General features: G+C 43.6%; 1 protein-coding gene across 3 annotated transcripts in view; it reads right to left on the bottom strand.

Moving 5' to 3' along the window:
- Nucleotides 1-3067: 3067 nt before the first annotated feature.
- limk1a (LIM domain kinase 1a) overlaps nt 3068-16124 on the bottom strand; it is a 50111-nt gene continuing 37054 nt past the window's right edge. For all 3 annotated transcript variants that reach the window (XM_086143072.1, XM_086143080.1, XM_086143088.1), the window contains 13 exons: nt 14618-14727; nt 13329-13544; nt 12944-13049; nt 12110-12318; nt 11272-11458; nt 10923-11009; nt 9567-9698; nt 9288-9347; nt 8834-8899; nt 7756-7924; nt 7604-7659; nt 6659-6816; nt 3068-6343 (listed from right to left, as the gene is read on the bottom strand). In XM_086143072.1, the coding sequence (XP_085999198.1) occupies nt 6175-6343; nt 6659-6816; nt 7604-7659; nt 7756-7924; nt 8834-8899; nt 9288-9347; nt 9567-9698; nt 10923-11009; nt 11272-11458; nt 12110-12318; nt 12944-13049; nt 13329-13544; nt 14618-14727 (1725 nt within the window). In that variant the 3' untranslated portion in view covers nt 3068-6174. The remainder of the gene's footprint in view (nt 6344-6658; nt 6817-7603; nt 7660-7755; nt 7925-8833; nt 8900-9287; nt 9348-9566; nt 9699-10922; nt 11010-11271; nt 11459-12109; nt 12319-12943; nt 13050-13328; nt 13545-14617; nt 14728-16124) is intronic.

The raw sequence follows: 16124 nt of genomic DNA, 5'->3' as shown, positions 1-16124 counted from the left end.
ATACTCATTAATGGGGATCATGAAGTTCTGATTATTTCTGATTCATAATTAATTATAACCATAAGACCATGAAAATCTAATTTTGGTAACAATGATTTTTTTTAAGTTTGAATGTTTATTATTCATGTCCTTTATCTATGGCACAGTATAAAACAGATTTCTGCCCCCTCACTGCACAAGAGCTCCCATTTTATCGTTTGTAACGTTCAGCTCCATCCTACTCATCATCTCGCTCTCTCACTTACCGGAAAGCAATTCAAGCCAGAAAGACTTTGAGCGTGAATTTAGTTTCCAGTGTTCCATCACGAGCCTCCAGGACCCAGATTGGGATCTCATGAGACATGGAGTGACGGAGGGCTAATGCAGTTTCAGACATGATTAGATGCCAGGGATTGTTGCTTGATGCAATTCGGAGAAACAAAGCACGGAATGCTTTGATGCAAGCAGACAGGGGTCACGTCTAGACCGTGTCGAACTTTGGAGGAGATCTGGACTTACACGTTGGTGGAACTGCACGTGTAGTATTTTAAGTAGAAAAGGTATCAGATCTTGTTGTATGCTCAAGGTCATTCAAGGGCTGTGGATCAACTCTGAGCAGGGTGAAAAATATCTGGGTTGACAGGCAACAACACCTTGTGTGAAAATGACACATCAGAAACAAAACCACAACTCCAAAGCCCCAGCTGATCCACACTTGGAAAAGTATTGCTTTTTATGCTAAAAAGGGACTCAACTTCAACTTGGGCGATACATAATTTCTTGGAATAGTCCCTTGAGTAATTGCTTACTGAACTAACATCAGGAGATTTCTAATTAATTGAAAAACGATAAGTGTCGAAATGCAGCCTTTTCGCTCAACTCTAAATTTTGCACCTGTTTGGCTCTCCTCTCATCGCATCAAACGATAAAAATATGACACATATTTGAAACATTTAGCTGTTGTCACAATCGCTCGGTACCGCCCATGGCTGTTGCTACTGCTGCTGGGCACTCACCCAAAACCATATATGGATGATCCAGCCCAGATTATACTGTTTGTCCACCAGAAAGCAGTTATAAGTTTTTATTTTGGTCTATAAATGTCCCATTCAGTTCCGTCTGGGACAAGCATGCAACTAAGAGTGTCAGAGCTTATACTCCAGAAGGGGTTGTTTTTTTTTTCTTTGCATTGTTTTGACAGGGATTACTGCGTGTTTGGATTCAAACTTGAGAAAAATCCACTTGAGGTTTGTCAATCCCGTCATATTGATATGGACCTCGAGGAAACAGCCGGAGGCTGCAAGCTGTCAAACCAAGAGTACAGTCAGATGTCATGAACCTCCAATGACTTCCTTCATTGATAAGACGAGTTTCGGTTAACCGCGGCGGGATGTCTGAGTGTGTGTGCGTGTGTTAGGGGGGAGGGAAGGGGGCTTTTGGATGACAGTCCATCTCCGTGCACGCTGGACTTTCCTGCTGCAGTCCAGCTGTTTTCTTCCCCCCGGTCGGGAACAGCGGAACAGTGCGTGGCGTGGCGTGGCGAGCCGCGGTACCTCTCTTGCATAACCGGAGAATTACGGCGCATTTGCAACCGGAGCCGCGGGCTTCTCGGCGGGGGGGGGGGTTTGGGCGGTGCGGGACGGAGTGTACCTTCCGGTAGTACAGGGAGCTCTCTGCTCTTAACCGGCTACACCTCACATATCGATTATCTATCGATTATTTTGATTACCAATGTTTGGGTTCGCACGCGCGAAATCACCCACACGGCGGAAGTGTTTCTGCGGCTCGCGCGTCAACTGAACCCGCAATGGACGAGTCCCCGTGTTCGTTTTTTTTTATTTGTTTTTAATTTTAAATTATTTTTATCTCAACACCGGCGTTACCTGCGGGCGCGGAGGCGGACACTCACCGTGGTTGAACACCGCGGAGCGAAAGCGGTGGCTGCTGCTGGACGAATGCTCCATCTCTCAAAGTTTGTGTGACACCGGCAGCCGCAGCCCTCCCGTTCACGATATTTTCCTCCGCGTCCTTTTTCCTCCTGCGTCTGAACTTCTAAACCGCGCAGTGAAATGACAAGTCTGCTTGTACTCGGTGTTTGACCGGACAAACCCGTCTCCAACGTGTGTGTGTATATGTGTGTGTGTGTGTGCTAAGCTAGCCAGCCTCCTGCCGGGGCGGTGACGTCACGCGCCAGCAGTTGTTGCAGCGGTGGCGGAATGAAAACAATCGCACGTGGATGTGATGAGGAGAGGGGTCACGTGCACCTGCGCGAGGGAGGGGGCGACATCTCGTTACAAAAATTACACGACTAAAAAAAATTTGATTAATAATTAGAAAATATCTAAATAGAGGCTACTTTTAAAACAGATCCAGCCTTCATATAAATCTCTCACCCATTTTTTTTCATCCGCATCCAATACTATTTTGCGAACCACTCCAAACGCCATGCTAATGAAGTTTTCATATCCTTGCTGTACCAAAGCACTGCACATTCAGTCATGTTGATTGTAAACATTTTATGTTAATATCTGCTCTTTTTTCCCGTCTTTATACTGAACTGTGATCATACTCCTATTTACAAAGAGCCGTTATTGACTTTCTCTTTTACATCTCACAATGCGAGCTTTTTCTTCACAACTGTGCTCTTCTGTTTACCAGAGTACTTCAGCATTAGCCTTATGATGATTTCATAGCAGCGGTGTGTGACAGTTTAGGGTCATATTGAATACACTTTATGTAAAGTTAGTGCATTATTAATAATAGCTACACAAAAGTACCTCAGAGAGTGACATCTGCTGGTTGGTTGCTAGACATGTTTCTAAGGAATTCATTTAATATTTTGTACCTTTTTTTTTCTAAATTGCAGAAGCAATTCTTTTTTGATTTCTCAAATTCTTTTTTGTTTTCTCACTTTCTTTTTCTGATTGTCTTTGCACACGCTGCCATATCTTGCTAGGTGTGAAAGTAGGATGCATCGGCGGTTGAAGATGTCGATGTGGAAACCCCCAGTCATGAGATGAGGGACCGAGATGCGACCCTTTCAGTCAACGATACATTGAGTGCAAATCAACCGACACATTAAGTCCGCTTAGTTTAAGGAGCAACAGTTTAATTTTCTTTTGCTGTGACAAAAAGGAAAAACAAAATAAAAACAGTCGTCTCCTCGGAGTCTAAATGTTCATGTTCGGGATTAAAGTGCAGAATTTTTTTCACAGTTTGTGTAAAAAAATTAAATAAGACAAAAAAAAAGAACTATAATATTAAGATATCAAAACTGACAATGAAGATTCTGGAAAATATAAATATGATACAGAACAAGATGAAATCTCATACAAATAGAATCAGCAATGATATTCAATCCACTTGAATCAGGCTTGAACTTATGATACATAAAAAGGAAATCAGTTCACGTTTTCAAGTCGTTGGCAAGGCTAGCTTACAACAAAGGCACAGCATTGATCAGAGGTATTGATCCTTTGCAAAGAAGTGCTGCGGCAACATTCTCATTGATCATCAAAACATCCTCACACAAAGTTCGAACATGCTCCGCACGGCTCAGACGGGAATGGAGACACAAACATATCGAAGCCACTGCACAGGAAGCGCCCACAGACAAACATCAACCGGTTGTTGATACTTTGTAAAAAGCGTTTTTTGTGAACCAGGCAATACATTGATAAGTCACATGCTCTTTGTGTCTTACTATTACTGTTAGAATAGCTCTATAAAGCTGCTGAATTAAGTTAATCGTGGAGAAGCGCTAGAAAATATGGCCCTGAGGCAAAAAGAGTACGATGAAGGGGCGAGACCGGCTGTTTTAAGTGCTGTGTGTCTAGAAAGACATCAGTGGTTGCAGCCTCTGTGGGCGTCAAATATGAAACCAAGCAGTCAGAAACAACACAGAACGTCATTCACAAAGGACCAGTCTGGAGGCAGCAGCGGAACTGGGACATCTCACCCTCTGTGTCGCTTTCAAACCAGACACTCTTGGATTCGAAGAATTTCAAAGTCTTCACGTGACGCCTTTCCGATTCATTTAAATATCATCATAGTGGTATGATTGCAACAAGCTCCTTTAACCAATTTTGCCCATAACGTACATGATCGAACATTATTCAAATGTTCCCGTTTGATACCGAGAGGATGGATTTCCCAGAACCCATTTTTACAGTTGAAAGGCTCTATCAGTGTCTTGCATTCATTTATCAACCTGAACTGACGTAGTAATTTCCTTATCACAAGTAGCCCGAGAGAGGAAATAAAAAAACATGGCTTAAACCAGCCATTTGGTTATATAGTGCAAATTAAAGTACTCAAATCTATACAAAAACATTTCAGTGGTTAGATATAAAAACAGATGCTGTTTTTTTTGTCTCCTTCTATGCATAATTTTCAGCCTGGATCTCTCTGGTGACTTTTTTTTTTGTCTTTTCATATCTTATTCAAAATCACAATGCTAGCAGAGACAAAATTAGCTGAGCATAGAAGCTGAACAGACCTAGTTACACTAGAACATCATGCAGTTCGTGAGAACAACAGCAGGAAATTAAGTATTTTTGATTCGAGGAAAGACATTGATATTGAAGGTGCAAGGCGAGATATTTGATGCCTGTAAGAGAGATGCCATAGCACATTTCAATGACTATATATATATATATATATATATATATCTCAATATAGTCATTAAAATATACATAATATTTACATTTTGCATTAACATGTAAACAAATTGGGTAATCCACGAGTGAATCATTAATTGAATGATAGCCTACTGTATAATATATATTAGAATTGCCATTTATTTTAGCATGTTGAAAGGGGCCTTTGACCTATATATTTAATTTCCTGAACACAGATCTGATTAGTATTTGGATTTACCTCACTCCAGCCACATGACCGAGCCTTCACAGGAGTGATGAAATATCGAGTGAGACTTTTGGGGTGACAGAGTGCGACACTCAGCGAAATGAAGTAAATGGTAGTTGATGTTCAGCAGCTGCAATTTGAATCTTTTCTCAAATGACTGAAGTCCCTAACTTAACAGTGGAGGAAAAAAAAAACCAAAATAAAAACAAACAAACCTTCAGCTGTTCCCTAGTAACTGCATTCAAACTTCAATGCCTTTGTTCCAACTGTTCAGCCAATAAAAATATGGCAATGTTGTATATGTATATAAAATATGTCTGTACATTTACAATATTTAAAACATTTACAATGTTGCCACTGCGAGCTATTTACATTGGTATGAATTGGATGTTTAAGATGCCACATCGATTTATGTGAGAAAGGGTGACAGCTCTCAAAATTGGAAACAACGTACCGAATGCGTGCCAAAGATGTGTACCTCAAAGTGAAGGCGATGCTACACGATAATGAGGGGAGAGGGACGGCCCCAGAGACACAAGCAGGTCTTGTAGTGAATGACCAAATGGGGTCAGAGGGACGCGATGGAGCTGGATTCGATCTGACAGCATTATTTACAGCCATGCACGCCTTCCTTTGTTATTTAAAGCTTGGAAATTCTGCTCGACTTGTACAAGTGGACAGCGAGTTGATGTCAAACACTAAGCCCCGGACAGGTCAAAGACAGGCCCCTCTCCTTTGCATGATCAGATTTTATATCCAAACCAGAGAGCAAATTAAATCGAGCGAACGCATGCGAACACCTGCCAACACATGTTCACGATATACTCGGCAGTGGCTCAAAATCAGAAGGCCGAACATTTGTTTTGACCGAATACTTTACTCGCCTAAACATACACACTACAGTAAGTATTCTTGAATGTCCTGACTTGCTAATGTTAATCTACATGATTTAACATTTGAGCTGTGATTTGCACATTGGGTCTGATTGCATATGACATGCTTCGCGTTAGCTCCGGGTGCGGCGGACTCGAGCAATCGCAGTCTCTTGATTTGACTTTGAAAATGTGTGCATCGCAAAAGGGTGGCTTCTCAGATCCACATTTTCCCCCTGAGTCTGCTAGTTAAGCCTGAGCCATTCTGGCCCTCCGCATCCGTCTCGGGACACGGAGGGGTATTTCAAAGGACGCCTCCGCCCACAAAAAGCACCTCCGACCGCCATACGAGAACGGTGGCCGCTCGTCCCGCGCCGCTACATCAGCCGCCCGACATTAGCACTTTTAAGGGACCTAGTGGGTTAAACGCCGATTTCCCCACTCACGCAGTCCAGCCTTACTCCGGCTGCTCGGGGTGGACATGCAGTCCGTTCTCAGAGTGCGTGATGCTGTTGTTCTTCCAGAATGATGAGCGCAGCTGCTCCATCTCAGACACGAGGGGCAGACCAATGTCCAAGTGCATCTTCAGGTTCTCCAACCACTCCTCCAGTTTAGAGAACGCAGGGCTGGAGATGAAAATCGCATGAGGTCACTTTGTCATTTCTCAATGATTCTGTATTTTTTTTCAACATATTTAATGGGGACCCATTAAAACATCATCCTTAGTATCGCAAAACTCAAATCAATGAAAAGCAACTTGTTAGAGGTGATTAACGCACAAGAACATTAGCTCAATTCATCTTGTGTTTAAAAAAGTAAAAACTATACAATGCTAAGGTGAGCTACCTTAATGTCAAGAGAGAGCAGAGATTTATTTATTTTTTAGGGCGAACTGTCCCTTTACGTGAGATTTCTACATGTGCGTGTTGTAAATGTCTGACCGTTTGTCCGCGTCGAGGTCACAGCACACAGCGGCAACGGGGAAGAAGGCGTGCGGACAGTCCGGGGGACAGTAGTGCTCCAGGAAGCCGGACACATTCAGCCCAAAGTCCATCGCTCTGGGGAGGTAGTCAGGGTCTGCGTTCACCCTGCCTATGATCTACGGAGAGCGAGAAAAGCGAGCATTTCAAGCCTTTGTGAGGACAATTCAGCTGCAGCAGCCCTAAAGCAAAACCTCCCAGCATCCTCCCTCTCGTGGTGTTCATCTGGGGAAGTCATATTCCTCAGCTTTTCACTGGTGGAACTAAAACGTTGAGTCCAAATTATGCCGATGGTGCCGAGCCAGGCTTCTACACTTTGGATCATCTGCTGGAAAGTAAATATTTTTTGCTTCTCGCAGCCGTGGAAAGCTCCTCCAGAAATATGGCATTCGCGGAGGCAATATTTTTGAAACGAAATTGATATTTTACAAACATGTGCAGGAGCCGAAATAAGCTGCATTTGGACGAGGTTCCGAAATGTCACACAGTAAAACAAATGGCGGCTAAATTCTGCTGAGTTCGTCGGGCTGGTGGGTCCTGGCTTTGAGCGCGCACGTCAGATGGGAAAATGTGAGCCGTAAATCTGTGATTTTTTCCGACTGTGACAAGTGGGAATGTCTCCTGTGTAAGAATATTGCTCTGACAGATTTATTACATTTGCAGAAAACCTGTGATCTCTGCAGGAGCTTTGCGTAGAACCCAGTCACAATCACACATGGGCAATAAAAATCGCGTATCTAATTCTGAAGACAAAATATTAATGGAAAACTTGTAAGATGAGTTTTTTTTTTTTAATAATTCGCGCACACATAACACACAAATCATAATGTTTCTTCACTTCAAATGTAAGGCCTCTGGAAATAGACACATTTTTTGTATCGCTATAAATGCTGGAAGGCCACTCACCTCACAGAGCATGATACCGAAGGAAAAGATGTCCACTCTTTCGTCGTAACTCTTCCCTGAGAAGAGGATGAGCAAGGTCAGTTCTAGTTTAATTTGGCACCGACACGGTAAAATGGAGTGAGGAATATTCGAGTGTAATTTTGAATTCACACCGTGGATCATCTCGGGAGCCATCCAGTAGGGATTCCCCACCACCGTGTACCTCTTCCTGCGGTCGGGCTTCTTCAGACCCGGCAGTTTGCTCTGTGACAACTTTTCCTCGTGTTTGTCATCCACCATGAGCCGAGCCAGTCCGAAGTCTGCCACCACCACCGTGTTGTCCTACAAGCGGTCATATCAAACATTACCGTTATGGCGGACATAAAAACAAGAGCTATTATTCTTTTGAAACATTTTAAGCGTCAAGTGTGAAATTCAACAAAACAAATCTGGTTTCTCTCGATTTGGGATCTAGTTTTATCTAGTAAAAAGTCCAAGTTCATGGTTCACGTGCCTTCAGAATATATTCAGGATTGTATATTTTATTCCTGATTGAATCTCGGGTTCGAGAAGCTGAGATTTTGAAGACGACTCTCAGCATCACGTCTCTGCAGGGCGAGAAAACTGAACAGATGTTTAACTGCTTTGGCATTTTAATTGATAGCTAGCCATTTTTTCCCCTCTCCTTTTTTTTTTTTTTTTGAAACCTCGTGTTGAAGTACATGTGCGGAGGCGAAAACTAAAAGTAGCATTTTTATTTTAAGAACAAAGACGGCTTTAAGAATGAATCAAGAAAGAGCCTGGTTGTTTATGGATGTTAGATACTGTCTGTCATCGTGCGCTGAGGTTTGCGACTGGTTACTAAGTTCTCACACATCGCTGCAACTTAGGACACTGAAGCTAATTGGCTGTCTTTGTCTGCACTGAGACACACCCATTGGCTTACATTTATTTATAAATCCATTCTTGGTATTCTCCTCTTTAAGAAGGGTGTATTTATTATCTCTTCTCAAGGGCTACACAGAAAAAGGTCATATGACCTTGACGTGTTTTTCCTTTCCCTCCGATGATAAATTACAAGGAAAACACTGATGGATTCTGTTTTGGTTTTAAATGAATTAAGGAAAAATAAAACGTGATATAGTGCATATCGTTCCTGTGTTTGACCTGTCAGCTAATGTTAGCAACGCAATGACTCCTGTGGAAAGTAAGACAGAGAGCTCACAAGCGCACGAGTATGCAAGCCCTTACCTCTCGGACAAGACAGTTGTGAGAGTTCAGATCGCGGTGGATTATGTTCATGGAATGCAGGTACGACTGGATGACGGACAGGGTGGCGGGGAACAAGAAAAACAAACAGAACATGTTGTTTTTAATTGACTGAAAACTGAAGCCAAGAAGAACAATAGTGCCTTGATTCATCTGGAGTAGCTGGTTTTGTACTCGTTGTAACCCTGTCATGCATGACGTGCACCATCCTGCTTTTATCGAGCGACAACACATGGCCTAATCCTGAAGGCATTCGTGTTTCTATTTCCACCGAGGACGGAAAAAGAGGGACTGCACATTATAAACGGAGATGTTGTAGCTCTTAACTACGACCACAAGAGGGAGAAAGTATTTCACTCCCTGAAGCGTCTGTACGGGAGTAGCTGCCTCTGATGACCGGTTCAAGTAAAAGGCGTGTTTATGTAGTTTTTCTCACCATTCCGGCAGCGATGTCCTTGGCAAAGCTGACTCGCTGGTTCCAGGGATAGTTACTGTCCTGTGAATGAAAGGTCACAGTCGATCTTTACTAGTAGTTTCATCTACAGTTCATGACAGACACAACCCCGAGGCAAAAACCCATTACATATTACAGAGAGAATCCCGAGACTTTGAGTATCTGTCCATCAACCGCTGCTGCAAATAAATGCGGCAATATGACGAATTGATAGTTTGTCGTGTTTGACACTTTTCAGGAAAGAACACTTGTTTTCCTCACCATTTTCTTGATGATCTCCCTCAAGGTCCCTCCCTTTATGTACTCCGCGATGAAGTTGAGCCTCTTGTCTTTGTAGAGAACGCCGATGAACTTCAGCACGTTGGGGTGATCCAGACAACGCATGACCTTCACCTGGAGGGAGATCGTTGGATATTTTCACCCGTTATCGTAGTAAATAAACACCTGCTGCTTTGCCCTCTACTCAACCACTAGAACAGTTTGGGCCTGAGTGCTTAACATTGCCTTCATTTCTCTGCAATGTTTTGGCTGAAATCCCGGTTTCCTTTGCACCTAAATGCATGAGCGAGCAGTGAAACAACAGTGACAATATCGGGCCACATTGTGTGTCAACGCTAGAAAAATGTCCAAAAATGACACGTATAGTTCAACTTCCAGGGTGTGCTTTTAATTTGAAAATGATATGCCAAAAGAAACCTCAAAACAGCCCTGAATTTAACATATATTTTCAAGTTAGTCTCACTACCGAGGCTTTGGAGCGAGACAACCTAAGACTCAGTCCACCTACACACAAGTGGCAACTGGGAGCGATAAACAATCTCATTACAGCTCGAGGCTGTTTATTAGCCTCTTTTTCACTCTGCTGCTGTCTTCTGCACAAATTACAAAGCAAAAAGTCCGACCTGACGTAAGCCTACATGCAACCAGATGAAAACCATTAACCGCAACTTCAAACATCTGAATTAGAGGGCTGTTAACTGTTAACACCCGCGTCTGCGTTACAGGCAGCAAACAGTGGGTGGCGTCCGAATCACAATGAAAAAAAAAAGCCTTGGAGTAACTCAGAGCCAATTACATGGAATAAAAGTTGCCATTGCATGGAATTAAAGGAGATGAAAACACTGCTATTAGTCCCCCTTCCGTCAGTTTAAATGATGTTGAAGCAGATAGGGCACTCTGTGTTGGAGGGTAACTCACTCACCAAAACCAACCCAATTTCCATTTCGCTAAGTATTTTATGAGTTTTAACCTCCATTTTGTTTTGTTTTCACAAAAAATGTATATGGTAAAGTATCAATGCTATCCATGATCTTTATTGTTCAGAAACCCTTCCTGACCGATGAGGAGGACCGGTCATGTTGCTCAGTTTTTGGACCATCTGAGATAAAAAACAGTTCAAGCTTTAAATTTTATTCATGCATTTAAAGATGTTTTTAAGGACAGTACTTCTTCATCCACCCATACTGAGCTGAAAACGGACTGAATGACCTTAAAAATGATGTAAAATAATTCAGTTTTCCCCCAATAATGTCTAAACCCCTGCAATTCACTATTGACAATGTGTGACCCGAGGTCGAAAGAGGCGATTGACTTCCTGGGAACTGTCGCGGCGCTCACCTCTTTCAGGAATGTTCTCTGCGTCTCGTCATCGAAGCGAATCAGCTCCTTCATCACCATCACCTCCCCCGTCTCCTTGTGTGTTACCTGGGACCAGACACAGTGGGTCAACAAGGCCATAAATCTGACAAACATTGTTACGGTGACATGCGGGGCATTTTCATTGCACCTGATGCATGCAAGAGAGGGAGATTTTGAACAGCAAAGGATAACTAACAGCCTCTACCCTCTTCCCTGATATGACTCAATGCTGCTGTCTGCTGGATGTTAAGAGTATAACAGCTAGACTTGTCAACAGTGCTCTATTTTGCCTAAAAGCCATTCTGGTGGACGTTTGGCTTCGACGTACCTTGATGGCCTGTCCAAAGCAACCCTTCCCCAGCACCTCTCCGTGGATGAGGTCAGACGGACGGAAGATGCGATGCGTCCGGTTCGAAACGACACGAAGTGACTCTGAGCGATTGATGTCCTTCCTCTGCGAGATGGGGGACGCTGCGTTGCTGGAGCCCGGCGACTTATCGATGCTGTAGCTGCGCCTGCATGGTGAGAAGGAAGATGGTCACAGTGAGGGGAGGGAGACCGTCATCTTTAAAGCATCGATTCACCTATCTTTATGAGGAAGCAGAGGGCAGAGTAACTATAATGATGGTTTCTTCACCCAGAAACTACATCTCATGCATGTATCCTATTTCTTAAGAAATTATTGCAACAATAGGAATACACATATGAGTTGCTAGAGTACATAAATAGATCGGGATCTTAAGGGGAAAACAAAGACTAAAGCGATACAGACAAAGCGTTCGACGTATCTCTAACTTCCTGCTTTCGCTTCTACTTTATCTGAATTCAGCTAAATCTGTTGCTGTTTTGACATTATACAACTCATTTAATCTGACAATGGGTTTTTTATTGTGGCTCATCAGCTGACGGCTCCCATCCATTCATCCAGGGACCGCAGCAGGGCGATGACAAAAATCAATTCATCACACGCGTCACGCAGATGTACGAATCAGGGATGGTGGAGGAAAATGAGTGATGGCACACAAGCTTTAAAAACAACTTTTTTTCCTGTTTGTTTTTTTTAAACCAGATCATTCGGTGCAATCTGCTCTTTGGTCTTCAAGTTACTAGGAGCCAAAGTGACACAAGACAAAGTACAGTTAGCAGAAGTTGTGCAGATGTCCTACGTGATGATGCGGGATCTCAGGTTGCTGACATCAGGGTTGGGTGGCTGGGTTATGGGCATGACGGGGCTGGGGCCTTCTGACAGAGGCGTGGACAGCGAGCCCTCCCCGCGCTCGGCCTCTGAGGAGCCCCCCTCCTGTCCCAGGCCGTGGGGGTCGTGTTCAATAGTGAGCTGGAGCAGACGGCTCGTCTCTTGGATCAGTAGGTCGATCTGGAGAGGAGGAGGGTCGGTACACAATTCAATCCTAGAAAGCTCAATTGACTTAAGTTAAACTGGATCAAATGATGAACAGGAATTGATCTATAATGGGATTCTTCTTAAAGAGCTAAAACCAATACTTTAGTATTCATTCCATATTTTAATTTTGATGTACTAGAGCAAAATATTGTTGTGTGCTTGGATACAGCTGACTTTTTAACTCAAAACCAACATGATACCAACAATAAAGTGCCAAAACCTAGTGGGTACATTAGCTAATAGATAAATTATGTGAAACCTAACACCAAAAAACCTGGATATTTTTGGTATCACACCTAATTCTGTTTTTTGATTCCCCAATATGATATAGGTCGATGCTAATGCTGACTAATAGACTCTACAGGTCGCGGTTTAATTAACATATCAGAGAATGGGGACGACCGCTTGGGAGTTAATTCTCCATTCTTCCCAAATAGAAATATGACAATTTCAGCTGGTTGGAGACATTTTCTCATCCATAGGTCCTCCTGATGTGAATGTGGGAGCAGTTTTTTCAGAAGAAAAGAAAAAACATTCATAGCGCACGCGTTTGTTTCACGTGTCATATTTCAACAAAGGAGTTCGGACCGTGCTGTACCTCATCCAGTGGAACATTGTGAATCGGCGTCCCGTTTATTTCAAGGATTCTGTCGCCGACGTGAATAGAATTTTTCACATCCGGGCTGATGCAGTCTGGGTCCACCCTGGATGAGGGGGAACAATAGGCAGTTGTAGTGACCGTATCAAAAAGCCCTGGGATCTGATACAGCCTCGGCTCATTTGCGTAACTGTGGCTTTCATTGTCGCCCATCTCGTTTTTGTTCCATTACATCACACAATATTAAAATGACCCACATCCATCAGCCTGTCGTCCAATGTTGATCATCTGCGCCCGGTCATTTCCCATCTTCCTGGCGCTACACTGGCCAGACACTCGCACACAATGGTGCGTCTCTCATAGAAGAAGAGGCTAAGAGACTTACTGGGAGACTCTGACGGTGCGTCCGTGTTCAGGGCTGTAGCCGTTGGTCGGGCTGAGCGGCTGGTCGACGGCCACGGAGAAACCCCTCCCTCTGCGGCTGTTGTTCCCCTCGGCCGAGGCCGGGATGGACACCAGTGTGACCGTGTGAGGGATACGTGAGCATGGCGAGTCCGGCAGCGACACCGGGGTGACGATGGTCTGGTAGTAACAATGGCCACTGGGGTGGCGAGAAAGAGGCAAGAGATGATGAGATGGAGAGAGAGTGAGAAATGGAGGAAAAGACAATCTGACAAAATGCCATGTCTTTGTCAAAACCTCATTTAGGGTTTAGCACGTTCTTGTTTTTGGCAATGCTTGCGGGAGATTAAGGCCCCCAAGGCCTCATACAATAATCACAGAAAAAATATTTGGGAGTTGGACGTATACAAAAAGGGAATTAATTAGTGCTTTTAAAAAGGGCAAACAATTCATTAAAATGCAATGTGTTCAGAAAAACAAGATCCTAACTGCTGCCTCAGGAATATTTTGTTCTGAAGCGTTGCTTGCCCTTTCAAAAGCACTCAAAAATCATCTATACTGCACTCAGCTGGCTCCCAACTACATCTTTGATGTACTTTTACTGCAACATGTCAAAGACCAGTAACATTGTTAGCTCTGGTGAACACTGCGGTCATCTTGATGTGATGTTTGAGCTCTAACAGATCAGAATCCTTTAATTCAATTTACTCCCCGCCCCCAGGAAACATGACTCTAAACACTTGTGTTGTAGAAACTCTTGCTACATCGGGGTAATGGCCTCAGCGAGGTGGGGATTTTGGTTTTGTCATGTGAGCGATCCCGGCCCTGGACATGCACCTCCGTGCAAAGAGCAGGGTATGAAGTTGGATGCGAAGCAAGCCGCGTCATTGAAAATGCCACTGACGCCATTGAAAGTCATCCCGACGCTACAGCGGAGCTACACACTCCACCCGCGGCTCAGACTACTGGACCAGTAAGGGTCACCCTGAGCGGAAAAACACATTACTGGAAATGTTGTGGCTGGTTGTACTGTGCGGGAGTCCCCGCGTTCGGTCACAATTCAGACAAAGACTTCTTTGTAGCTCAAAATATGCTGGACTAATTTTAAGATTTGGTCATGTGACTAAACTTTGGATTACTGATGCGATTTGGGGTTTTATGTGTGGCTTTCATTCTCTGGAATGGCATCGCTTGCTGCGGTGCAGTGAATCGAAAACAAAACATTTTCAAGTTTGCCGTTTCCCTCATAGAACGTAAAGCTGCAAAACCAACCAGTAGAGTTTGGATCTCTCCACCAGGGCGTATGTGTCTCCATCACCGATAAAAGCTCTGCAGTTGAGACAGGTGAAGCATTCTGGGTGATACTTTTGTTCCCCTGCAACCTGTCAGAGAAAAACAAAAAAAGCAAGACGCATTTAGGCGAGCGTTAAGACAGATTAAGTTCTACAACGTTCTGCTCTTCTGTACAAAGAGACAAGACCTTGCGGGCAAGAATTCAGTGGTTGGGGCTGAACAGCCGGCGAGGTTTTAAGCGGGCAAAGAAGTAGGACAGGGTCTGGTCACTGACTGTAATGATGAGTTTCAAGCTGGGAGATTGAGTTTGTTGCTGCCAGATCGTCGCTGCAGCTCAGGGCACGTTTGCAAACAAGAGGGAATTGAGTTATGGCCAAAAAACAGAGCAGGCAATGACCAGATTATTCAAACAGCCTGGCAGATGTGGGCATTATGCTCCCACTGGAGATTTCCACTCCATGTTCTCGAGACATCGACAAATTACCCCTTCCGCTAACCGGTTAAATGAAAATATTTTAAAACACATACTGTTATTTGCCATGCAATCAACCCAGCTTTACCACCGCTGATTAAATCGGTGTCCTTGCTAGTTGGGAAATCGATAAAGTGGTCACAACCTCGAGGTAATAATATCGACCATTTTATTTTCCCCTTCTAAGTTGTTTGCACTCCGAGATGCAAAAGGCCGAGCCGCTCAGTGATGCCGATGGTTAAACATGAGATGTTTGCTCTCCGGAGGCCGGGCCTCTGCTTTCGCTGCTCGCTTTGATTGGAAACATTTTGAAGGGGAGTGGAGCCCCCCAACTCAGCTGCAGTGATCTGCAATTATAATTTCCAATACAGACACGGCAGACTTGCTTTGCATGAGGGAGCGTTGAACAAAGAATAATCAATCAAATGAGTAATAAAAAAACTGTAAAAAAAAAAAAAAAAAATCATACAGTGTGATTCTTTGACTGGCTCTTAAGATAAATGATGTATTTGCAAGACTACTTTGAGAATTACTGGTTCAGGTAGCGGCTTTAAGTAATTTTTTTTTCATATGAAACCGTGACTTTACACACCGTGTAAAAAGTCAGGTGGGCGTGATATCGACCGTGGAGATTTAATCCAGCGTTTGTCCTGCAAGAATGTGTGACACTTCCTAACAGGAGCGAATGGGGTAAACCGGGAGAAATGTGATATGGGGAATCAATAAAATCATTAACTCCAGCCATATGTCTGCTGCTACGCTCTCGAGGGACAGCAGCGCTGACATACGCGCAAACAATAACACACCGCACACACACATGCACACGGGGTCTGAGGGGATGAAAACACTGTACAAGCATATTAATTAAAAGCTTGAATTACTTGGTTCAAAACACCTCCTTCTGGCTTAATAGCGGTAAAATACCATCACAGTGCGAGGATCAAAGAATTCAGAAGACACTGACTGATTCATATGCTTTGAAAAATAAATAAAAATAGAATAGGGTGGGGATGG

This window comes from Fistularia commersonii, chromosome 3, assembly GCF_037954325.1.
Source record: "Fistularia commersonii isolate RoL2024-O1a breed Wild chromosome 3, RoL_Fcom_v1.0, whole genome shotgun sequence".
Taxonomy (NCBI): Eukaryota; Metazoa; Chordata; class Actinopteri; order Syngnathiformes; family Fistulariidae; genus Fistularia; species Fistularia commersonii.
This window is presented reverse-complemented; position numbering and strand designations above follow the sequence as displayed.